The 26,345-nt window shown below is 38.4% G+C and overlaps 1 protein-coding gene and 1 long non-coding RNA gene across 3 annotated transcripts in view; both read left to right on the top strand.

Annotated features, from left to right (window-relative positions):
- Positions 1-7,325, top strand: part of HECTD2 (HECT domain E3 ubiquitin protein ligase 2) — a 35,271-nt gene extending 27,946 nt beyond the window's left edge. For both annotated transcript variants that reach the window (XM_032115744.1, XM_032115745.1), the window contains exons 19-21: positions 939-1,054; positions 1,669-1,812; positions 4,786-7,325. In XM_032115744.1, the coding sequence (XP_031971635.1) occupies positions 939-1,054; positions 1,669-1,812; positions 4,786-4,906 (381 nt within the window). In that variant the 3' untranslated portion in view covers positions 4,907-7,325. The remainder of the gene's footprint in view (positions 1-938; positions 1,055-1,668; positions 1,813-4,785) is intronic.
- A 625-nt stretch (positions 7,326-7,950) lies between these two features.
- On the top strand, positions 7,951-21,091 carry LOC116447073. Its single transcript, XR_004241475.1, has 3 exons — positions 7,951-8,248; positions 17,992-18,197; positions 19,223-21,091. It is a non-coding gene; the product is annotated as an uncharacterized LOC116447073 (long non-coding RNA).
- The last annotated feature ends 5,254 nt before the right edge of the window (positions 21,092-26,345 follow it).

The following is a 26,345-nucleotide window of genomic DNA, read 5'->3' as shown; positions in this document are numbered from 1 at the left end:
GACACTTCACAGGCTCTCCTGTGAATGTTTACAAGGTTTCTTTGTATTCCCTACATTTAGGAACTGCAAAACAACTGTGTCTGAGGGCTCCTGAGTGACTCCTCTGAAAACATCTATTGCTTTTTGCTGGAAGAACACTCAGTAAAGCTGAGATTAAACATTCTTCTACTTTCAGTCCTGTTTGGCTGTTGGAATGATTTTGTAATTTACAGCATCCCTTCTGCACTGAGAAAGAAGAGGCAGTTTCAATTTGCCTGGTATTTTCTAAATTCCAGTGACACCTGGCAGCAAAGCAAGTTTTGCCCAACCACAGGGAAGGTTCTGGAAGGACAGTGAGATTCCATTGAAATGCCATGACATGCGTCCATGCAGCTTGATGAAGGGGTAGTAAATGAATAAGTAGGTTCTGCAGGTGTAAGTTTAGTGGGTATTAAACATGGTTTATTGTTATAAGGATTCACTTTGCACAGCAGTGTGTACAACTGAGAGTCAAGTCCTGTCAGCCTCTGCTGCTCAGCTACCCACACTAGGACTTGTCAATGAAGTGGAAGTTGAAATCAAAATTGACATCAAGACCCTCCCTCTGGATTCCAGATGTACAAACTTAATTTTCTTCCTAACCCATTTGTAGTCTGATCAGATGACAGGCAAGTCAGTGTAATAATTGTAAGAATGATGAAGAAGTGAAGAGCAAAATATGCTGAAATATTGTGTTATCCTGTAATTAAGCTTTCTACTATATACAGCAGTAAGAGATTCTTCAAAGTGCTGAGGGATTAATCTTTCTGTAATCAGTGTGTATCCAAGTTAGAGACTTAAAATGAATGATATTCTGTTAATTTTTCTATAATGACAAAATAAAAATGTAATCTTAATCTAGTAGCATAATTTCTCATCTTTTTAAAAAAATTAAACTTTTTTTCCTTGATTTATGGCAGTTACTTCGTCCAGAGGAGGTTGAAATTCTTGTCTGTGGCAGTCCTGAACTGGATATGTCTGCTTTACAGCGAAGTACCCAGTATGAGGGCTACCAAAAAACTGATCTTACTATACGGTAGGCCTGGGTTTTTATTCTAATTACCGAGTTTAAAACATCATGGAATGTTAGACTTCCAGCAGTAATCTCTTCAAGGGTAATCTGAGAATGACTGAAGTTTTAGAAACCTATTTCCAAGTAACACAAGGACACTACTAAATTATCATAAGTAGGAAGAATTAGATCCTTAATGGTATGTGTTTACTGAATATCCTTAAAAGATTATGAGCACATTGAAGTAGAGTAGTTTGAAAAGAAAAGCTCCAAATCCTGCATATGAAATCTCAGTATTTTTATTATCCAATCTTCTAAAAATACTTTTTTTGCCCAATTCTCTTTGATACTAAGGACATTTATATTAGTGAGTAGAAGGCATTTATATTTTTATAGATAAGTGGCTTGAGGCATCTTTTGGCAAGACATCATTCCAAAATTAATAAAACATTGTACTTGTCAATTTGTTGGGAATTTAACCTTGTATATTGGGGTACTACTGATGTCCTATATATTAATTAAATTATTGGTAAGTGATATTTATCATGTAGAACTTGTGGTTTTATTATCATCTTCATACTATTTTTTTACTATGTTGCATCTTTCAACATTTTCTTCTCCCTCTGCCCTGAGCATAGATACTTCTGGGATGTAGTACTTGGATTTTCTCTAGACCTTCAAAAGAAGCTGCTACATTTTGCTACAGGAAGTGATAGAGTACCTGTGGGAGGAATGGCTGATCTGAATTTCAAGATTTCAAAGAGTGAAACATCCACTAATTGGTAAGTAATGTTTTGGATTTTTAAATTTTTTTTCATTAACCTGTTTCCCAAGAGTCCTTATTGCTCTTGAATGTCTTTTTAAAGAAGAGTAAACTAATGTGCTGAAACATAGATTTAGAAGAAACATAAAGATTTTAGTTACAGTCTAGCTGTGTTGAAATTAGTTAGAATAGGATGGAATTTGGGCCCAGCTAGAGTTAAGAGAGCTGGACCTGAAATGGGTTTAAGATGTTAGTAACTGATTACCAAATAACTGATGACCTGTCATTTATATGTTTGCTTAGCTGTGCTTAGAATGAGGAATAGAAACATTGATAAGTTGGTGTAGGGAACAAGGACAATCACCAATTTCCTCCCTTGGTGGGAACCCGTTCAAAAGTCACACAGGAGGAAACTTAGAGGTCACTAAAGTAACTAGGATTGTTAAAGTTCAGAGAGGCGAAAAGGTCAAACTGAGGAAGATGAGTTACTTCATCTTTTCAAGACCACTGACCCAATTCAAGACCACTGACTCAATTCAGAGCACACACTACGCACGCTTAATGACATGTAAGCTCATTTCCGTACAAAGCGGAGAATGGGAGGTGTTAATGTTATGAATATGCATTTGTGTTTTGGATATTCATAATGTTTGGAAATAAAAGGTATTGTGTTTGCTTGGATCAGGGCCCTGCATCTTAGGGAGCTATCCCACGCAGTGCCTGGCGCCAAATAAACATACACTTTCTAACTCTAAACTGTTAGAGAGTTTTTGTCCGTCTCAGTTGGATATCGATATTAGATTGATATTCAGATTTTGGTAAAGCAGTGCAAGGAAGAAACTGCATGGACTCCTTTAGTTTGCCTTCAAGTATACCCATTTATTGATTGCATAGATTTAAAAGTTGTTTTTCCAGTCAATGTTTACATTTGAGGACAGTAATTATTTATAGTGATTATTTACATGTTTTCAATTCAAATAAATTGTGTATTTAATCATTCCCAACATGGCAGCTGACCTAATGAAAATATACCTTGAACTACCGTGAATTTTTCTGAATTTGTTGCGTTTGATGGCATTATTTATCACAACCTCTGCAGTTGCAGAAAATGCTTGCATTCTGTCTTGATGGTCTAAATAAGAATTTCAGCGTGTGGCTGTGAGGGTGTGCAGCATTCTTTAGAGCCTCTGGTGAGTGGCTGATACAGAAGGTGCTCAGAAGATACAGGAGCAAAGCAGTCTTGCAATTTCATTGTGATTAATTTGTTCATACCAAGTTCATATGCTTCTGGCAGCGTTTTATTTTGTGTTGAATTTACTTGGGATACACTTTCCTATTAGTATTTTTCTTCTTAAGACTGGAGAAAGTTTAAGCGATTTGAAAACTGTATGGAAAAACTTGCTGCTCTGAAGCTCACTGTGAAGCAGTAATTACTGGCTTTATCTAGATTTCTCAAACATTTAGAGTAATCAAAATACTTAAATGGAACTATATTTTTCAAAGTCTGAATTTTGCTGGGTTTTCTGTGAAGAGCTGATCTAAATGCATAAACATAATACATTTTGAGGTTTTTTTAAATTGAATTTATCTCATTACTGAGGTATTTCTAATGCTTTTCTCAATGAGCTAATGACTGGTTCCAGTAACATTAAAGGAACATGAAGATCAGATGAAAAATGAAGAAAAAATCAGTCAACATTGAATCACTCTTTATGTTTCTTCTGTAAATTGTTCTTTTTCTTAAAAATGAGAAAATGTGTTTTGAAATAGTGTGCATTTTAAACGGCTGTAGGGTCTGTGTTTTGCAAGATAATTGTTGCTGTCAGACTGCCTGCACAGGAATGAATGTAGACACCATCATCATACTGCTCACACAATAGGATCAAAGAATTTAATAGCAATAAAAATTGTCAAATTAATAAAAGCTTCTCAACTTTCTGAAGCCAAGACTCCAGTCCAATTAACAGATCTTTGCTGATCATTTAAAGGGCAGGGAGGGGAAAGTAGCTTGGGTTTCAAGACTTGGGGGTTCCACCCCCTTTTGAGAGTGTTTGCCAATGATCGAAGGCCAAGTTGGGGTCATTCAAAAGACTGAGGGATTAAATTAAAAGAGATCTAGAGGGCTTTTGAGTCACATAATAAAATAGGTGTGTCCAGATTTAATACATTTTTCAGTGTGTTTTCCAAATGTCAGGTTGAGCTTCAGCTCGTTGTCTTTCTCCTGTCTCCTCCTACAGCAGATTACTTGAGGGGCGAAGTCTATATCCTTGACTATATCCGTGTGTGTCCTCCAAGTCACTTGAGAATTTAAAGGGCAAGGAGTTCCTGTAGCTTTTTATCACCTGTGGTTCATCAACTTAAGCTATTCTGGGGAGAAATAAAGTTTCCAGTGTTTCAGTCAGGCATTCCTTAGTCCTACCTGCAATACGTATATTCAAGCTCTTTCTCAGGAGAAACTTGGAACTGAAAGTGTTGGTATAGCTGAGACCAGAATTTGTGAACTGTTGTTTTTCCAGCATTTCATCATTTCTTCAGAGCTCCCCACTTAGGTCTGTAAAGATGTGTTCTACCAGGCTGTATTCTGTATCCTCACAGATATGTAACTGTGGTTCTTCTAGGTGTGTCTGTACCTACTGCAGGACCCAGCTTCCTTTTCCATGTTGTGGATTCTGACTACACCCAGATTTTGTGTTTAGAGAAGTCATGTAGTACCTGGAGTTTCCATAATCCAGAAGGGAATGTTTCCAACTTGAAAAAAAAATTAAGATGGGGGAGGGAGTTGCAGGCAAACAAGTTCACCTTAGGTACTTATGACCAGCAGTGGTGTTACTTGCATTCAACAGAACTTGAACCACCATTAGGATAAATGTTCCTTTTACAGGATTTCCTACTTAAAAAATAATTAACTGAAAATGTGTAGGCAATTGGCAGTGTTCTGGTTCTATTGCATTATTAAAATGTGTTTTGTTGGGTATTTTTTAAATTATTTTAGGTTACCTGTGGCCCATACCTGCTTCAACCAGCTTTGTCTCCCTCCTTACAAGAACAAGAAGGAACTGAAGCAAAAGCTGATCATTGGCATTTCAAATGCAGAGGGGTTTGGTCTAGAATAAGATTAAATACTCCAAGAACAGCATTTTTATGTAGCATTCACTCTCTTCTGATTGTGCCTTTAAGCTTTTCATTTTTATGTCTCTTGATACTGTGCCAGTTTTCTCATTTAGTTAAATTTTTTTTATTAAATATGAAGTGTATGTTTTTTCTTGAATGGCAATACATCTACTGCTTGCTTTGTCACAGAAAGTAGCTTTCTTTGTACAAATGCTCGTCTGTTTGAAAAACAAAACCCAACTAAGACAATTCCCAAGTTTTAGGTTTTTCTTAATAGCACTTTATCATTAATCATAATTCCTTTACATCAAGGTATCTCACTGGGAGATAATATACAGAATATTTCTCTTAGTTAATCCCAGTGGTAGATTGTTTTCAATTAACATTAATAATAGAAAAAAAAATAACATCAGCATGTAGCCATTTTTTTCACAAAGGCAAATAGGAATTTTAGTCTTTATAAAATGTATGTAGTTTTATTATTCTGGTTTTCATTCTCAGTGAAACCAGCTGTCTAAGAAGTATGTAAATAACTGCCTGTGAAGAAATAGGGTTTTGATAGTGCCATTTACTGCTATAAAATTATTTTTTATGAATAAGAGGTTTTAGATGTTGTATATTCAGCTTTTACACTTGACTGTACAAGGGAGTTAAAAGGTATTTTTTCAGCTTGAGGGGATTCAAGTTCAAGCTACAGGTATTAAGGAACTTGTGTGTTCATTCTTAATAGCAAACTAGCCAGATCTACTGTAGCATTATAGTAAACAAAACTAGATATTTAAAATAAATTCCGCATCTGGTGAAATGCTTTAGGAAGAGAATTATATCCACAACACATGGAAAACTGATATAGTGTATCATGCTATTATTTTTTGCAGCAACTTTGCTGAAAGTCGTAAATAAGCTCTGACAAAAGTGAGTACAATAACATTGCAGAAAAATATTTCAACTTTCATTAACTTGGAGACCAGCATTTAAAAACAATGTTTTGTGTTTTTCACTGCACAAACTACGTGAAAAGAGTTCTTGGTATGTCTGCTCTGAGTTAGTAAATTAGCAGCTGGGGAAGAAATGGTTCTAAAATACTGAAATAATTGTAAGTCTGGGTTTTATTCATTAAATGGAAAGAATTTATGAGCATGCAGTATTGTATTTTTAAATATGCATAGCTACTGTGTGTTCTGTAGATTTTTCTTTCAGCTGAATAAGGCCCAGATCATTTGAGACACTTAGGCATCTAATTTGTCAGCTTTCCCCATTGACTTCTGCTGGGGCATGGATGCATAAATATCTTGTAGTGTCTGTTCTCAAATACTATATTAGTCTTCTTTTCTCTCTCTGTATTATTTACATACAATCAACAGATTTACAAATTAATCTGCCTAATTCATGCTTTCAAAGCTGTTGTGGATATTCTTCAATAACTAAGTGTAAATTTTATTTTTTCCTTTCTCCTAGAAAAGTTACTGGTGATTTTACTGATTTTAAAGGCAGAGATAAATATTAGGATATTTTAGAATATTTGGCACTTTATTCGTTGTGCTGTTCTTGATACAAATAATAAAATTTCCATTGACTTTAGCCTGGAACTATACTAGGTTAGCACAAAGAGTGTTAAAAGCAGTGCTGAAAAATTCTGCATTTTTACATTGTATGTCCCAAATGGAGATTTTAAAATAAATCTTAACTTGCAGGATTTCAGGTGTTAAGAAATAAATTAAGCTTTCCGTGTTGCACTGGATGAACTAGATAGCTGCAAGCAATGTTAAATTTCTAACAGCTGAATATGGATGTAAGTAAGAAACCTGGAAGCAAACACCTACCCCCATTCCTCTCTCTGTAGAATTGGATTCATAAAAGGTTGGCTTATGAATAAATAGCTATACAGTTTATCTGAAAACATGGCAAATTAGCCAAAGTATTTTTTTAAGGCTTAAGCCCACTTTTAATAACTATTTCTCTACTATTGTTAAAATAAAAGCTTTATCTTTTCTCATTTTCACTGAATTGCACTTTGCCTTTGTTTAGTTTTATTTATTGGAGCTTTTTTTGAGATAATGTGTAATATTACCTCAGAATTCTAAAAATGCTATTGTATTTGCATCAGTTTTTAAATCAGATTGTCATTCAAAGACATTTTATATATTTCCTGATGTTGATAAATAGTAAATTTTGTATTTGTTAAATGAAAGCATTGCACTGTATTTATGAAATAAGCCTCTGATAATTTTAAAACTTTTATTCAATGATGTTTTGTTGTTCCTGTGTCTTGCCCTGTAACCTAGCAAATCTTTTTTTATCTTCATCATTGTTTTGTACTGTACAAAAGAAATCTGGTTTGTACAAACTTGTTCATTACTAAGTATCTATTTTTATGTATCAAAATTGTCCAGTCATTAAATCAAATAATTCAATTGCTGACCTCACTTGTATGATTTCAGATTTTCAAAACTGGTCATAATGGGTTTAAAATTATGATCAACCTCTCTGCTTTTGGTTTATTTTTCTTTTGAAAAGTTCTCTGTACCATAACTGTTCCGCTAAAACATTGCATGGCTCACTGAAAAGAAACTAAGTTTCAACAACCAGACATACACCAAGACTTATATTTCATATTTACAGTCAAAATTACAGATGTTCTGGTGTATCCCATGGTGTAATAATGCTGTAAAATAGCGTGGATCCTCCTCATGGATCCAACAACTGGGGTTGTTCCACGGGGAGAAGAGAAGGCTCTGGGGACTCGTCATTGCAGCCTGCCAGTACCTTAAGGGGGCCCATAAAAAGGAGGGAGAGGGACTTTTGATATGGGCAGATAGTAAGAAATGGTTTTAAACTGAAAGAGGGCAGTTTTAGATGAGATGTTAGGAAGAAGTTCTTTCTTAGTGGACAGATGGTGAAGCACCAGAACAGGTTGTCCAGAGAAGTTGTGGATGCGCCATCCCTGGAAGTGTTCAAGGCCAGGCTGGATGGAGCCCTGAGGAACCTGATCTAGTGAATGGCATCCCTGCCAATGGCAGGGGGCTTGGAACCACAAGATCTTTAAGGCCCCTTCCAGCCCAAGCCATTCTATAATTCTGTGATTCTAACTTAATTTTCCTTATTTTGTTTACTACCTCGGTTACAAGATTACTTGGAGGTGCAAGAAGAGGCAAAGCCACAAGCTGTTGTATGTTTTATCTTTCTTTTTTTTCTGCCTAATTTGAACATTAAAATCAGAAGGGACAGGTAACAAGACCATTGTGCTTTCATCACAGGTCCTGATCACAGAACTGTTACCTTTGTACCACTCAAGTTACCTACAGATGGCAGCAAAGATGAAGACTGAAACAGTTTAATGAGAGGTCAGACGTTCCTCTTAACTAACAGTAGATATTATAAATGCACATAATGAAGAAAAAAGTCATACCTTATAAATGTATATCACAAATAATTGCGGATTTGCAAAGTCAGCAAATATAAATTGGTTTTTAGCAAACAAATATGGAGAAAGGAGAAGCAGCTTCTTGGAACTAGTGCTGGGGTTTGAAAGTGTCTTTTCTTTCCATGAAGAGTTCCGTAATGTGTTTTTGAGACCAGTAAAAGACTCTGGCAAAACCTCAGAGAGGAGATTGATTCTAGCTGATCTCTGACCAGTCAACAGCCTCAAGACTGATATTTGGAAAGAGCTTAGCAAGCCTGGCTTGCCTTGTCCTGTTTCAGCCAGGGATCGAATGGCTGGTGCTGGGGCTTAGAATGTTTGATTTTTTGGCCAAAAGTGGTGAGATTCCTTCTCTGTAGTTATAGTTGGTGTTGGTACTGGTTGACTTGCTCCAGAAGCAAATATTATACCCACTGTTAATCTTCATAGCTGTGGTATTTAATATGCTTTCAGAACTCCTTCTTGAAAAAATTAAAATATCTTAAAGGTCCCTCAAAGCCTCTGTTTTCATGTCCTGACTGTCAGACAATAATGTGTTTTTCCTTCTAGAGCACCTAGTTCTCTTCCAATAAATTTGTTTGGGTCAAGTAACTTTTCAGTCTATTTCTAATTTATTTTTTTACTTCAGGGTCTGTACTGGTATATGTGTTACTGAAATTCCTTGCACTTTTAAATATTCATAGTGTATAAGAAAATAATAACAAGATGGCCTGGACTGACACAGCTGTTTCACTTGTGTTAGAAATGTTCTAATTAATAGTGAAGTAGGTTTTGTTGTTAAATTAATGAGCAAAAATGGCCCCTAGCGATCTGCACCTTTCAAATTGTTAATTAAGTTCTTCCTGAATTCTTTAAACCCCAATGGCTTTATGTAAAATACAACAGATCAAGGAAGATGGAGAAATTTGTTCTGATAATCTGGTGAAGTAGTTGCTCATTAGACCCTGGAAGAGTGGGAGAAGTTCACATAAGTTGGGCAAACTAAGTTCTGGACTATTCTGCACTACTAGAGTTAATAACTATATGCATAATAATAGGATATATCAATGAATGTCGTGTGTTTTGTATTCTACTACATCAAGGCTTCATTTACCACTTTTCTTTCTGACATCAGTTTAATGATTTGGTACTTGCAGTGAGTGATGAATAGACTTTTACTTTTTGGTGCAGTATTTTCTTCCCATGAGAGTCGTCCTAGATTCTGTAGATATATGGTGTTCAGGTTTAATTTAAGGGCTTCTTATTTATTTTCTGCTTTAGTTCTATAACATGATTTCTTATTAACCAGGAGAGATTAATCTGTTCTCTCAGAGTTGTTAGTTATCTTCACACCAGGATCTCTGGCTGCTTCTGTTCGATGGATAATAACAATCTAGCCTCCACTGGCATTACCAGAACAGAGCTATTTGTAGCTATGTGTATGTAATTCAAACATCTTATCAATGGGTGAGTTTACTCAGTGTACATTCCATCTCTGCTCTAGCAGAGAGCTAGAACATTAATTTCTTTTGCTATTTGTTTTGTGTCAGTAGCAATACTGTGGACATCAAGAACTGTGTTTTGTCCTCTGGAAAATCAATCCAGCTGGATATAAAGTAGCTAAAGCACAGTCATTTTTGAAAGCCATGGGGTTTAAACTCAAACATGTGGGTCTTGGGTTTGGTTGTCTTCTGGTAAATGTATGTAACCTCACACTCCTGGTTTCCAAAGACTGTGGTGGCAGCATCTGTACTGCTTGGGAGTTTTAATAGTTGGCCTTGATTAGGAGTAATGTGCCACACTGAGCAAAGAAGGAACTTAATTTTGTCATCTTGCTCATCTGCTTTAAAGAGGGATCTTTTCCCAAATCTTCCTACATGCCAAGATGGAGAAGTATCCTGCTCAGATACTTGAACACCCTGACAAGACATGTTTTGTGATATTAAATGCATAATATTAATTCTTTAACATATTTTAATAGAAAAGTTATTTAATCATATCAGATAAATGTGGTCTGTGTAAAACATAGATGAACGCAGTAGCAGAATAGGAGAAATTTACTTTGTTAAGAGAGCATTTTGATGGAATTGCTTTTTAGTTGGAGAAACCTAATTTTATTTCCTTAGATGGTGAGGTTTAATTTTTCTAGGGTACAATATTTTAGAGAGTTTAAGAACTGAAATTATTTTCTTTAATTCAATAGCTATGTTAGATAAAGCTAAAATTTGAGTAAACAGTAGTATTTTCCTACATGTACTGCTGTGTAGTGCTTATTGCATTGTCTAATTGTACTGATATCAATAAAGTGTTCTTCATCACTTTTCTTTTGAAATTCTGACTTTTCTGGCAATTTTTACCATGGAAGAAAAGCTCTCCCAAGCACTGAAAGCAGTCGGTATTCATTCAAACTGAAAGTTTTAAAGTAATAACAGACATTTGTTCCTGTTGCTTATAAAGAAGCTCATTCTGTTTTGGTTTGGGTGGCTTTGCTTTAGGATTCAGGATCTATTCAATATCATATTTCTGCATATTGGTTGAAATGCATTAAGCTGTTACATCAAATAGCACATTCTGGAAGGTGAAAACTCTCTTTCCAGTAGCTTCTGCTGCTGGAAGTTCCTGTAAATATGTGAAAAGGATTCCAAGTTAATAATTGCTTTGTTAGTTGCCAGATAGGGGCTGAAATCTCCTGGGGTATTACAACCAAGCTGTGTTTGAATTACCAGGGGGACGTTTGCTTTCATCCTATTGATCATCTCCTTGCCCATGCTGGCCCAGTTTCTGCTGGTGATGGGTTTCACATCCTTACAGGGGATGTTTTAATACATTTCTTACACTGACAAATTTAACACCCTTTAATTCTTCATTCCAAAAAGCGAAGCCAATTTCTTCAACAGGCTATAATGTTGGCCAAGAAGTCTCAGGCACAGAACTAAAATCTCAATTAAATTAGTTTAGAAGACATTTATTTTCCTATATGGGATTTTAAACGTTAAACACCATCCTATAATCAAAGGTGTTGAGGCAACATCAACAGCTGTGTCTTCTGTTCCTCATTCCCTGGTTGTTTTTGCATAAACTGCTGTAGGCATGTCACAAAAACATGGGAAATGTGTTAGGAGTAAGTTTTTACATGAAAATGATAGCGTTGGAATTTTTCTATCTCTTTGCTTTCATCCGCATGTGGTAGCTGTAGTTGTGTGTGGTTTTCATTTGTAACTGTTGGCAGTGGGTACACTGCAGCTGGGAATCTGAAGGTGTAATTGCTTCCATTGTTTTTCACATCATTGCTCAAAAGAAAAAATGAGCTTTCTGTGTTTCTCTTCCCTGTCTTCAGGGCACCTTGATGCATCGAGACTTTTCCATTTTATGGTGCAAAGGTATTCTCAGTTTATCTTTTTTCCTTGAATTTCTTAGTTAATGTGTTGCTGGTTTTATTGTTAGGGCTTATTAATTCTATATGACATAAGCATGGCTGCTATGCTTAATCATACATTCAGTTAGCATTTTCATACTTGTAGGTGTACTGGGAAGATGAAATTGCTACTTTCATGCAGCACAACCAATCCTTGTTTAATTTCTCCTGTCATTACTTACAGCAACAATCTGCATTACTTGTATAGTTCTGCTGCCCTTCACCATGTTCAAGATCTACTGTCATTCATAATACAGTAGGTATGTAATTGTAGAATGATAAAGAAATAGAAGCTTTCACTTTGAATCTCCCTAGATTATAAAATCACCCCTTTGGTTATTTGTGACCATTTTTTCTAGGGGTTTCGTTTCTTTTTCTTCACTAGATACCAGGTTTTATTTTGTATTTTCTCAAGACACAGAGTAACTTAGGGGAATTTAACAGGCATTTTAGAACTGAGTTGTCACTTGCACTCATTAATTATTTGACTTGTCTGTCCTTATCCTAGCTACACGCAGTGTCAATCCTCTATTTGCAGCACATTTTCATAAATCAAAGTGAGTCTAATATTAAGGAAGGATACATAGGTAGCTGCTGCAAAAAGATAATGACTTTTGTCTGTAGGGTGCAACTTTTAAATATATCTCTGCCTCTTCAGAGAAGAAAAGAAAGGCTGATTAAAAACAGTGGTTCAAGGTGGTGGCAGGGGGAAGTGGAGAGAATTGCTGTGCTGCTTCTCTCATTTTTGAGGAGCTAGGCAGAAGCTACATATTGAAGATATCCTGGAACAAAAATCCCTGAGGGATAACACTGCGAGCTTCAGATCAGTCATTGTAACTAAATCTGCTGTTCCTTTTTGTTGCCACTAGCTTATTATTTGAATTACCTTGGGGATGTTTGCTTTTTTCCCTGCTGATCTTGTCATAGCCCATGCTTACGTAATTTCTATTTGTGATGGCATTCTCATGCTTTGATTGTCAGAATTGAGCCCCACTTAGGAGGTGAGAAAGAAGCCAAGGCTTGTCTTGGACATGGGATATGAAATCCCACCCTTTTCAACAATATGTAGAAAGCTAAAGAGTTTAACAGAATCTATCTCAAGTCTGTCTAGAGGGACCTGTTTGTGAGCCAGCCAGATCAGTGCTGGTGGGAGACCTTGTTTGCTGAGCCAGCACAGAGGCTGCAGCAGGGCTTGGCAGTGCAGCAAGCCAGCTGCAGCCCTTCCCTTCAGCTCTGAATGCTTCCCAGTTTTTACTTTGAAGTCATTGCCACTTGTTTGTGTCACCCAGTTAATGCAGGCTAGATCCCAGCTGAAGCTCACTGGGTATCTCGGCTCTGTGTTCCATTCATGATTTCTCAATCTTTTTCAAATGGGTTTTGGTAGAAATTGATAAGCGGAGGTGAGCAAATAAATTTGAAATACAGGCTTGTTAACAAATTGATAGGATTAGTAGGTCAAATACTAGTAATTTATTTTGAAGAAAATAATTATGAAAAGCAAGCCACAATTTATCTGCCTTTTTTAGGTTTCACTTGCTCGTGTTGTGTTTTATGTTGCCAGAGAGCTCTCCTGTAAAATACCCTAAATGCAAAACCCTGGAGTGCTAAATTTCTGCCATTAGCATTCTTCCCTAATTAAGTTCATATAAGTATCTCTGCAATTACTTCACTCATTTTGAACCCCAGTTTCTTTTCAGGTTGAGGGTTAGATGAGAAAACCAGGAAGCAGGAGATGCTTGTGTTTTGGATAGATCAGGTACTACTACCAAGTTGTCAAACGAGTGGTTGGTGACTTTTCTTGGGTTTTTTAAAACAAGACAGTTTTGGAAATGTGCAACATTGATATCATTGCTTCATCTGTCTCAATTATTGCAGGTTAAAGACAAAACATCTGCACCAAACACCATCTTAGAGCTTTTTACTGGTAATAGCAAAGAATTTTTCACATAGCTAATCAAACCTAAAAGCAGTGACATAAAAAAAAAATGGAAATTTACTGTTTAGATCAGAGCTTCATCACAATTATTGACTACTACTAGTCCAAAGCAGTTAAATAAAGTAGTGTCATATTACCTTAACATATGGTACATGCTGGGCGTTATATGTCCATTATAACTTACAACCCTGGGTAACAGCTTTCCCATCTCCCTCACTATTTTAGCATAGGCAGAATGTGAAGAGACAACCACAGAAAATACCAAACCACGTTGGCAACTTGCATGTAAAGAAAGCAGATTTGTTCATTTTTTTGTGTATGAAAGGGCAGGCTTTTTGGATTTGTTTTGTTTCAGTGGTTTTATTGGTGGGGTTCCCAGACTGCCCATAAGCAGAGCACAGGCTGGCTATGGCTGAAGGAAATTAAAAGCTGAGGTAACTCCAGGGCAATGTCCTACTTTGTAACTGCTCCTGACCTTCAGTATTACCTCTAGCCAATAGTTTAAGTGCTTATTTCACTAATGACTTACTTTTGTAGCAAAGGTGTCTGATTTTTGCAGTAAGATAAATACAGATATATAAACAATATACATCAGAAACTACATTTTATAAATTGAGCATGCATAAAATACAGCTACAGGCTTTTGCTTACTTGCAGCTATTCAAACCTATAGTAATTGTCTCTTGTGCATTCAGAAAACCTACCAGAGGTTTTCATTTGATCGACAATTGCTGATAAAATTTAATGGCTAATTTCAGCTGATGAACTTTGTGGGGAGAAATACTTGATTTACAAAGTGAGGAAGGTGTCATGCTTTTCTGTCTGTCCCATTCGACACTCAGATGGTCAGAGCATTTATCAATGATGGGGGGAATTGGCATTCCAGTCTTCTGAAGGCAGGACTTGAATCTTTGTTGTCCGTAACCCCTGAGTTCCTAAATCTGTGGTTTGAATCAGGCAGAGGAAGGCTGGGCGTCTCCTCCTCTAGGTGAGCACACTGAGTCATTCAGAGAGAGCAGGGCAGGGTTCTCCCACCATCGTGAGTGCTGCATGAGCTTTTAACTTCTGCACTTGCTCTTGTTAATCATCTCCCAGTGGAATAAAGGCTTCACTTCTGCTTCAGTGGGAACCATGGCCTTCTACTTCCTCGCCTCAGGAAAATAAAATAGCCCCAACTGCACTTTTATTTTGATTTATCTTGGGACCCCATCTGGAGTACTTTGTGCGGGTCTGAGGCTCCCAACACAAGAAAGACATTGACCTGTTGGAGTGAGTCCAGAGAAGGGCCACTAGGTTGATCCCAAGTCTGGAGCACCTCTCCTATGAAGACAGGCTGAGAGAGTAGGGGGCTGTTCAGCCTGGAGAAGAGGAGTCGCCAGGAAGACCTTGCAGCACTTTCCAGTACCTCAAGGGAGCTGGAGAGGGACCTTTGACAAAGGTATGAAGTGATAGGACAAGAGGAAATGGCCTTAAGCTGAAGGAGGGAAGGTTAGATTAGATACCGGGGAGAAGTTCTTTACCGTGAAGGTGGTGAGGCACTGGAACAGGATGGCCAGCGAGGGTGTGGACTCCCCATCCCTGGAGATGTCCAAGACTGGGCTAAATGGGGTTATGAGTAACCTGCTCTAGTGGAAGGTGTCCCTGCCCATGGCAAAGGATTAGGAACTAGATGATTTTTAAGGTCCTTTTCAGCCCAAGCCATTCTATGTTTGTATGATTTGATAAAAATCTTTATTTCCTGTGAATCTTATGGTTTGTTAGCTAAACCAAAATACTAATCATGCTCAGGAGTCATGCCTGAAACCCTCCCTCCTACTTACAAGGCAGGTGTGAACCATGGACAAAAGGGACTGTTAATGGCAAAGCATTCTGGGAAGTGTGGTAAGTCTAACAACTAAATTACCATTCTTCTTCATGTCTCAGTGTGCAATTTGCCTGAGCAATGTGCAAAAATAACCAGAGCCAGAAATACCTTATTGGCTGAAAATACAGAGAATACTTTGAAAGCCATCATGGAAAAATCGTCCAGTTATTACATAGCACTAACTTCTTTCCTTATTACTGAACTCTGAAAATTACATGTTTTATCCTAATATCAGCACTACAGTCTTTGGGCTGCATTTAGCCTTCAAACCTTCATAAACCTTTGAACAAGCCTGAAAGGATTATTTTCTCTGGAGTAACTGCCTTCTTTCTGGGGTGCACTGGTGTTGGGTCAGGCTTTGAGCTCAATAATCACTAAGTGGAGCAGGCAGGGAACCTCTGGGTCCCACACTCATTTGCCCTTCACATCAGGTGTGGGATTTATTTCCTCATGCCAGTTTATTATGTGAGAGAAAGAGATCTTATCACCAATTCTTACTTTTACTTTTTAATATTCAAGTCCACATCCCACACTTGATAGTAATTCTGTATGAACAAGTGAGATTTAAGGCATCCTAAAATTTCCAATTCTATAACATATGGAGATATTTGTAAATGCAATTTCTTAGTGGGTATTTGCAGGAGCCATACCAGCCAGTGAAAACTCATGAATGCTTTCTAGGCCATTTGTTCTGCAAAACTCTCTGCTGGATTGCAGATAATTGAAGAAAGAATAAGTTTAATTGGTTTTTGCAGATTTTGTTAGTAGAAAAACCTTTGCTTTTCATGTGCTGGAGGAGACCATTCCTATGGCACTTTAAAACTATCTCCATCACTGAATAATAGGCTATTTTGCACAAAATCATGCTTAGGTTTGAACCCAGCCTGGATTTCATGACTTTTGGTTCTCTGTTCTACTCATTAGCTGGGTTTTTTTTTTCATATAGGCAAAAGAAATACAGAAAGTCTTGAAAAATACTGTTTTGAAAAATACGCATTTAGAGCCTCAATGAGGCTTTGATTTTTTAATATGCTGAAAAATTCTAAGCTGAAAACAATCCACTTTGATTATAAAGCTTCAAGCAGTTTTGCAGAGATAGGTGTTGAGAATACTGTGTCATTTGCATTATGGAGCATATCCTGTTAAAGTACTTATTCAAGCCCATGAAAATGTTCACTGATTTCAGAAGGCTTTGGATGAATCCCTTACTTGCCAACTTGTAAAAATGCTGTCATTACAGAACTCAAGTTTTGACTGTAGAAATTTCCATTTGACAACTTGATTGGCAAAGACTTTAATACAACTATTTATATACTTGGTGGTTTACAAAATACATTCCCCAAACTTCTTCGTTCTTTCCTTATTTATGGAAATCATAACTTTGTGCATAGACTTGTAATCTGCACAATGAAAAGGCATATTTCAGTCTTTACTTTCTAATATTTCTCCCCTTTTTCAAACTTGGATGTTTTGTGAATGTTTATATAAAGCATAAAGCACACCAAAACCACATAAAGCTGTTAGCCCCTCTGTATATTCCTAAATTGCCCTATTATTAAGTTACTTCTTATAATACCCTTGAAACACAAATACTTTCAGTTTTAATTGAGGAGGTGTTTGTTTTCAGGTAAATAGCATTCCTGTAGGTTTTCCCTTCTGCCTTGAAGTACTATTGCACTGAATATTATGCATATTTTCCAAGGAACCTCTCATTTTTTAATGAAGTGATTTTGGTCAAGACAAAGAAAATAGATTGAAATGGACCAGTAACTCTCCAGTCTGAGGGAGGGACCATAATCAGCTGCAGGAACACTGTGGTTCTGAATATGCTACGAAGAAAAAAAAAAACAGCATGAGCACTTCTGTGTCTGTTTCCCATGGGTATTTATGCAGCATATATTTAAACATTTTTACATGCATCCTATTAACTTAAGAATTAACAGTACCATGAATTAGCTGCTCCAATTCTGTGTTTGGGCTTAACTGTGCCTACTCACATTCCAGTATAACTCCCCTGGCTCTAGATGAAATTCCCTGGGGTGCGTTTGACAATTCCATTCCCTTCCAGAACTCCGCATCACTGGTGTGCGGTTGCCCTGAGTATGCCAACAGACCTGGCACTGTTCTGCAGGCGGTGCCTTCCTTACAAACACGCTCTTCCAAAACTGTTGACCATTTTTGAATGTTTAGTTTGGAATGATGAGGCTGAATGAATGAAGTAAATAATTGTCCAGCATGTTTAACTTTTGCGGTTTCTGCAGGTACGTGTTTTTATTGGTGTCTCAACATGGGCTTGTATAACTCATCACCTTTAACTTCATCAAAATCATATTTTGGAAATACTTCCAAGACAACAACAAAAAAAGACTACTTTTCCAGTCTAACTGGTTTTTTTTCATTTATTCTGAAATAGTTGCGTGTTTGTCCACTAATCACTTGATCTGTTGCTTTTTTTTCCCTCTGTTTCAATAGGAGATGAGGTGTTTGCCAGTTGTCCTCTAAACTTGTTGAAGAATTTTGACTCAGTCCAAGGCAAGAAATGCTGTTGATAGGTTGGCATGGAGTTCATGTGGAGAGCTTGCTGGAGTCATGTGTATTGTCAGCACTAAGAGCAGTGATTCACAGCAGTAGCAGAAGGACATCTATTCAAACAAGCAGAGCCATCCTCCATCATAAAGGTGCAAGTTCACACTAGAATCAAGTTCACACTAAGAATCTGCCCCTAAGGCTTTATCTCCACATAAATCCTCACTTCAGTGTGAATGGAGTGTTTGCTCAGAAGAGTGTTGACAGTTTAAAATGTAAAAAAAAAAAAAAAAAAATCTGTTCTTAAAAACCCCTGAAAGTATTTCATCTGCAGAAACATATCCAGTCTTGCATTATAAATTTTTTAACCATTTTTAAATGTTTTCTTTATCTAATTCCCATTGACCGCCTAATATCCCATACCTTTTAAATATAATAATGCTTTCTTGAAGCACAGTAGAACTTCCACTTGATGCTGGGATTTGTACATTGGATTTGTGCATTGTGGACGTCAAACTACTTATAGTAGAGTAACCTGGTGTCTGGCACTCACTCTCTAAAGCTGGGTTTGTGGGCTCTGGACCCGCTGGTGGTCGGGTTCATCAGCAAGAGCTTTCTCCTGACAGAGGGCTGTGCCTTCAGTCCCAGTCTCACAGTATTGTAAAACTGTTCAAATGGAACAATAATTTAATTTACCTTTATTTAATTTAGCTTTGTTAAAGGTGAACTCTCTCTCATTCAAGTGTGAAATTGCTGATTTTGAGGTGGTAATTTCCCTTGTTTGTGCTCTTTCAAGTCTTCTGGTAACAACTGGGGGGGGGGGACAGAGGTAACCCAACATTGCTGCTCCGGGATGGAGCCAAAGCCTGTTTGTGAGCTGGACTGGATTTGCAGCTGAAGGAACAATTTCTTGTACCAAGGCTATCAGCCTCTCAGTAACAAGGCTCTGGGAGTAGTGTGTTAACGTGAGTTGACAATCACAGGCATGCTTCAGGCAAGCAAAAGCACTATTTTGGATGGTTCTTGAAGCGCCTTTCCAATACTCTCACTGTCATGTCTCATTGGAGACACTTCTCTTAAAGGTTACCACAGCAGCTTGCAAAGGGATGGGGAATGAAGCGGAAGAAACCAGAGTTTACGTTCTTTTTACCTAAAATTTCTGACTTTGCGAATTTAGGTTTGCATTAGGCCTTGTCTGTGCCAGCAACTGCCTCTGAGCCTCCATGAGCAAAGCGCATTTGGCTGAGCCCACTCCCCAAGGATCACACACTTTTCTGCTGTAGTCAGACTTCGGAGCATGAACAGACGGATGAGAAGGGAAATGGCAGACAAGGTAAAGTACCCTTTTCTTCCCCTGTGCATTCCCAAGTCCTGTGTTGTTACCAGTTCAGTAAGACAACGAGTGATCACATGATTCAGAAGATTACAAAAGCCAACTCATCTGTCGGGTGGCAGGAAAACAAAATGAAAAAACAAAACCAAAAAGAACAGACTACCAAATGGAAATGCTTCACCTGCCACATGAGCCACAGCACATCGTAGGAGCCTGCTCACCCCCCTGGTGCCAGTTTACTGCTGAGGACACAGCGTCAGCATCTTGAGCAGCTGGTGCCAAGAGGCAGCATCTCATACAAATTGTAGGGTCATGGATGCAGCAATAACTCTGCAAGGATTTCAGTAGCAAGGCCTGTCCTGTTTCCGTAAGACTGGCCATGTTGCTAAATCTGATCTGAAAGCTATGTATCTGTTGGTAAATTATCCTTTCCTAAGCCCTTTTCCAACTTCCACAAACTTTCTGCAAAACCAGAGGGGGATTTAACCACTGTTCTGCTTTTTCAAGTTTGCTTAGGATTAGTAGTATAAAAATCAAATAGGAAAGTAAGGAAAGTACATCTTCTTGGCAAGGTACCTCTGGGGAATAGCCAGCTAATGCTGAGATTAAATTCAAAGCTGATACATGCATGATGAGTCTGGTTAATACAATTTACAAAATTATGTCATATTTTAACCTCAGTCTCTGATACATTTTGTGTGTCTGCCTGCTCTGGGAGATGAGTCTCTTGTGAACCACTGAGGTGCCAAAGTCCTTTCCAGCAGCCGGATGCTGTACGTGGTTATGTCAACCTGGCAGGCTATTGAATTCCCACCTAGGAATAGCAGGCTGTGGCATCCACTGGTATATTGGGACTGACAGTTGCTTACTAATGGCTCTAATAGTTTCATCACAGCTGGCATTCTATGAATAAAGATACAAATCTAGCTCCGAATGTAACTCATTTCCTGCTATGAGAGATAAATATGTTTGTGGGAACTTAGATAACAACGTGCATTCCCATTACAGGTGTGTTTAATGGGTAACCATCCAATAAGATACAAAGGTAATTATCTTTCCTATCTTGCAGTACTTCACTGAAGTGCATGTGCAAGGTAGCAAAAGAATGTTTTATAAAAATGTTCGGTTAGAACAATAATAATGAATGTTAAAGGTGAACTCTTGTTCTAATATGAAATTGATTTGCAGAAGGAATAATTTCTCTGGAAATCTTTATGTAAGGTCCAAATGATAATGTATTGCTTTATAAGTGGACTTTTCAGGCTTGCTGCAGAAATCTCTAGCAGGAATACAGGTTTAGATGAAAAGAACAAGTAATAATTCTTGATAAAATTCTGTAGACGTCACATTATAATTTCTGTGGGACTCTTTCTATAAAACTCAGGCTTCATTTTTGTATTCTATGAGATTTTTCCATAAAGCAGTTTTTAGGGGGTTTTTTATATTTTTCCTGTTCTTTTTTTTCTTCTCACAGGCAGTCATACACCTTGGTGAGTAAATGCAAGTGATTTGATGGACAATGAATGGGTTTTGTGATGAAGGAACTCCCCTGAAGCTCCAGAGATCTGGAAAGGGCTTTTGTGCAGAGCACCTGGCTCTGTATCAGGGCTTTTGTGTGACCCACGGCAGGCAGCAGCTGGCACCCAGGTGCAGCCCTGCAGGGCATGGGGAGCAGACAAGACATATTGGACATAGAACCTGGCTCTGGGCAGAGCTTGGTGGCTCCACACTATCCCTCCCTGCCAGCCAGGAGGTGCAGGAGCAGTCCTGGTCAAGGCTGGGGGCACCAAGCAGCTCCTGGTGTGACCACAGCTCATGTTCACCTGGGTTTAGGCAGCCTCACCAGCATCCCTCAGACCTGCCCAGCTCCTCTTTATCTGGTGAGCAGACCCTCAGCTCCTGGGGCAGGTGTCACCTCCACTGTCCACAGCCTGCACACAGCAGTACCCACCCACCTTTGGTAGATCGTGTCCCTTTCCCAGGATCCCATCCCAACCACAGCAATATTCCACTCACTCTCCATAGCTTTTTCCAAGGCTCCGGTGATGCTCTTCCCATCTCAGTGCAGCTCCCAGACAACTCCTCCAGAAAACGCCTGCATAAATGGAGGCAGCCACAGACCTCTCTCTGATAAAGTAAATGTGATTGTTTTGCTTTCGAGTTTAGTAGAGCCAACTTGTTCCCTGAGCTGCATAGTTTGTGTCTGACAAGACTTTTGCAAACATTGGTGTGCTTTGTTACTGCTCTGGCTTGAAAACAAATGTTGTCAATTTTCTCAAATGAGACTACAACACTGCTGGTAAATATTGACCCTACAGTATAGATAATCTCCCTAGGCTTCAGTTTTTTCCTATGAAAAAGTGAGAGCAATGTTTTATAAAAGCTCCTGATACTGAAGGACAGCAGACAGTGCCTTGTTGCTTGGTGACTGGTCAGGTAACCTCATCAGAACTAACCTTCCCCAAAAATATTACCTCTGGATGGAGGTTACTATTTGTTTCAAGAATGTCTATGTATCTGAAAGGAATAATAATACACTGAGTAGAATTAAGATAATGCTGAACATAGAACAAACATGGCTGAGATTTTAGCTGGGATATGAGACTGTCTTGATGCCAGAATAAACACACTCCAGTTTTACTTTGGCCTTCCTTTGGAAAAACTAGCTGCACACACTTGGCTGCCAGCTTCTGTTGGCTGAGTTGACACATTTCTCACAAGTACGGATTTAACTCAGCCAGTGATTACAACAGATTTTCTTTGCCTTTATATGGTTGGTTCACGTTTCTCTGCATCTAGCTTAGCCTCCTCCCAGTTACGTTGTTACAGCCTAAGAAATTTGTGTTTCTGGGCATCCTTTGCGATTTCTTGTGTGGCATTGATGCTTTTATGCTTAAGGAGTGCTAAACCCACGACTTGTAGTCAGTTGTTGAAAGCTGATAGCATCAATAAAGAATTATGCTGCAAAGTATTAGAGCAGCCCACCTTCCCTCACAAGAAGTATGTTGTTCTTGATCACTTTCCCCCAAGACTGATCCATATTCAGGTTCTTAAAAAGTGTTATTAAATAAGCATCAGACTTCATTTATGCATGGAATAATTATTTACTGAATTCTGTACCATATTTAAGCAGAAGGTTGTTCATATTTCCAAAGAAAGTTTTCCCCAGGACAGTAGTCTCCAGGACTATTAGCATTGCATTGGCAGAGTAAGTCTGGAAGCTGGGACACACATCTCTGTGCTAATGACTTCTGGTTTGTACAGTAAGAAAGTGCAGCCTGTCTCTATACATGATGGTTGTTTTTTGCTACAAACCAGCATTATCTCAGGACTGTTTTGTTTCTTCATGGGAAGCTTTGCAGAGGGAAATAGGATAACGTCCTGAGTCGATGAGAGACAGCATAATAATAACACAAACTTGCAGCCAGCCTCAACTTCTGTTATTCCTGGGTCAAAGCAAGGTGCTAGGCTTCCAGAGTGCTCCTCTTGTTCCTTTTTACCAAGTTGCCTTTTGTCTGCCACCACTTCCTTACCACAACAGGCCTTCCTGCTCTTCAGCAACTGGTGAGGTGCAGTCAGGTCTGCACTGTTTGGCATCCCACTTGCTGTAGGCCTGGCGCAGCTGTTAGGAACATTGGCACCACGAAATTCCCTCTTTGTAGTGACAAAATTCCCTAATAAGGATTTAACAGAACCAGAAAACAATGCTGGAAAAGGCAGCAAAGGGCAGGCAGGGTCAGGGATGTTTGGGAAAAAAATCCAGATGCTGCTTCAATAGGAAAAAGCTGTGGCCAGGAAAGAGTCCATCCCTGCTTAGCCAGGAGCTCATCTGTGTTGATAATTTGCACCAGATTTCTCTGCTTTCCATACCCTTGGGGATGAGGGGAAAGAGAGAGAGACATTGTGAACCAGAAGCAATGTGAACGTAGGTTGGCTCAGCCTCAAATCAGAGGGAGCTGCTGAAAATGAGGGTACTTTGATACCAAAGATATGGCATAGGTACTCCTAGCTGGCTTTTCTTTGCCTGAAATGGCCGAACATTTGGTGCTTTCCTTTCTTTCAGCAATATATATTTACTTCACAATAAATATACAAAACAGTTTCTTTAGAGAACATAAACCTTATCAACGTTTTATCTTTTCGACACATTCAATTAATCCCAGTCAGAGCTACATTAATCCACTACTGGAACATTACTGTAATTTCTAGCCATACTGATTACGCAGAATGAGGATTTTGGCCACTGAAACAAAAACACTTCATACAACTTTCCTATTCCTAACACTTCAGGAAGAATTGAGTGAGGTGCCTGCTTTCAGATGGCAAACACTTAACCAGGAGCACTAACAGCTCCAGTCTAATTCAGAGTCAACAGGGAGATTCTGACTGGAGCCCTTCAAACTTCAGGGCTGCATGGAAGGTCTGCACTTGGAAGAGCAGTATCACTCTTAGTGTCTGTGTTTTGTGTTTGTGATGCTGTGGACCCTCTCTGTGTCTGAGTTTGTATCACAGCTGTGTAGCTCTGGGATAGAAATGTTCATTGCTGAAACTTAATTGAAAATTTATTGTTTATTGTAACTACCCAGAGTTGGCTTTGGTTCCAGTGTCAGTGGACGAAACCTGTGTGGTTGGATCACATGAATGGGGCTGTCTGCAACACCAGGCATCACTTTGGCTTTTTGAAGGAGAGTTTGTGTTTTCTTATCCAGAAAGTGAACCTATTGGTCCACATACCATCTTTCTGGAAAATTCTAGCACCTTACCTCATGGCTCATTGCAAAATAATTCTAATAGATCAGCTGGGAGGATTGTATCTTTTCCTACACTTGCTATGAATGTTTTAAGCAACATAAAAATATTTTTCCTAAACAAAATCTGTTCACTTTTTTTTTTTACTGTTGTTAGATTGAAAAAAAACTTAAAATATTCTTAGGGGGCTGAAATGACAATAGGACTGCCTGTCAGATAACGACTCCCAAGGTATTTCCATATTTAATAGTTAGTAGATATGAAGATAGAATGAAAGCTACTGTGATTCAATTTTTCAGCAATATTGCTTTTAAAGAAGTTTAAAAACTTGCTTAAAGGCCAGTTGAAAAGCTTGCTTGGGGAGGCAGGAGAAAAAGGGAAGGCCTCTAGTTCATGACATGGTTTTAGTTCATTAAACTGCGGAGTATTTACATTTTTGTTTGCTAAATGCAGAAATAACACATCTCTTTTAGCTGAGAGCCGAATCCAGGAAAGTGTGTTGAAATACAAAAAGCACAGAGCCAAGAAATGGCTTATTGTGCTGCAGCAGAGTTTTCCTGTGTGTTTATGGAAGATATTAGTGGGAGAACGTGTTCCAAAATAGATTAAGAAAAAGAAGGATCTCACATTTGAGAGCCATTTCATGTAGTTCATATATGGCACAGGATTTTGTCAGGAGTTGCATTTCTCCTATAACCAGACAAGTTATCTCTGCTTTCTGCTGCAGAGGTCACAACAAAAGCTTACAGCTTCATTACCACCTCCTTACATGCCTACATTAGTTCTTTAAGTGTCATATCCTAAAATCCAAGTTTACACATGCTTCTGAACCAGGCAGATGGAATTGAAGCACTGTGTGTGTGCTAACACAGCTTGGTGGTGGCTGTTAGTTTTACTGAAAGCAGAGGTTCTTCATTCTGCTGGAAGTTTGCTCCATGGCATATCCAACACAGAGTCTGAAATTTGCTGCAGGGCTTCAGAGATCCCTGTAACATTTTGGTGATGCCTAGGGACCCTGTGCCTGAGCTAGACGAGTTCATCCTCTCAGTCCTAGGAATAAAGTCAGCACCTAATTATAAAAAATAAACAAACATAAAGTTGAACCAGTGGCACTTATCTCCAGCCTCTAAAACCTTGGAAGAGCTTTCACTGCTGACTTTCTTTTGAATTAGTGATAATTGGATTTAAATGTGATAATACTTTGCTAATAGGATAGCAGGAGTGATCCAGGTCATACATGAAGTTTATAGATGGGGTGAATACTGACATTCAAAGTCGCAACGAGTAACCTCTTAAAATACTGGCATTAAAGAGAAATTGTCAGGGGGGTTATTTTTTGAAAGGACAATCTGAGGTGGTGTTTTTGTAAAAACAAAGCCAAGGCAATGGTGACATGCCTCAGGGTCATCTAAAGTGGGTCAGAATGGGGATGGGGAGGAACCACGCAGGGCACACAGGAAAACTGCCAAGTGCCAGGACCTTGTTCCCTTTCCTGAAGCAGGAGGATCAGCCTTCAGAAGTTTAGGAAATCCTGCTACAAATGAAGATAAATGGTTATACTGTGCTTCCAGACAAAACCTTCTCAAATCTGCATATTGGAAGAAACTACACTGAGAAAAATGGACCAAAAACTGTACCTAGAGTTTCCCTTCACCTTCCCAGATGCAAAGAAAGGTATGTACAGTGCACATTCAGGCTCCCATTTGTCGAAGTACTACCTAAACAAGACTTTTGAAGCTCAGTGTGGACTAAAATTCTCTATTGCACAGTTGTAGCTGTCCACATCTGGGCTCTGTGGTACTTTCAGCATAAGCTGCGTACTAAAAAATGGTACTACTATATTGGGGAAAGGAAGGCAAAGAGGGAATGAGAATACCAGTGCCTTTACATGCCAGCTCCAGCAAGCAAATCTAACTTTTTGCAAACAACCTTCATTGCTTTAAATTCATCTTAGGAGAGCTGAGGCAGAGATCTGATTTTGGCAGCACAAGCAATCTGAGAAAAGACTCCGCTGTTGATTGTTCAGTCCCATCATGAAATGTCCAAATCAGCCCATCAGATATTTATTAATTAGCTTCACTATAGAGTAAATATCTTTAGTAAAACATAAAAAGTGCTTGGGCAATCCCATTTTAGGTCTAATCTAGACTTATCATTAGAGTAAACTTCCATTGAAATTTCGTGGGGGTTTTGTTTGTGGGTTTTGTGGGTTTTTTTT

The sequence above is a fragment of the Corvus moneduloides genome, chromosome 8, assembly GCF_009650955.1.
Source record: "Corvus moneduloides isolate bCorMon1 chromosome 8, bCorMon1.pri, whole genome shotgun sequence".
In the NCBI taxonomy this organism is placed as follows: Eukaryota; Metazoa; Chordata; class Aves; order Passeriformes; family Corvidae; genus Corvus; species Corvus moneduloides.
This window is presented reverse-complemented; position numbering and strand designations above follow the sequence as displayed.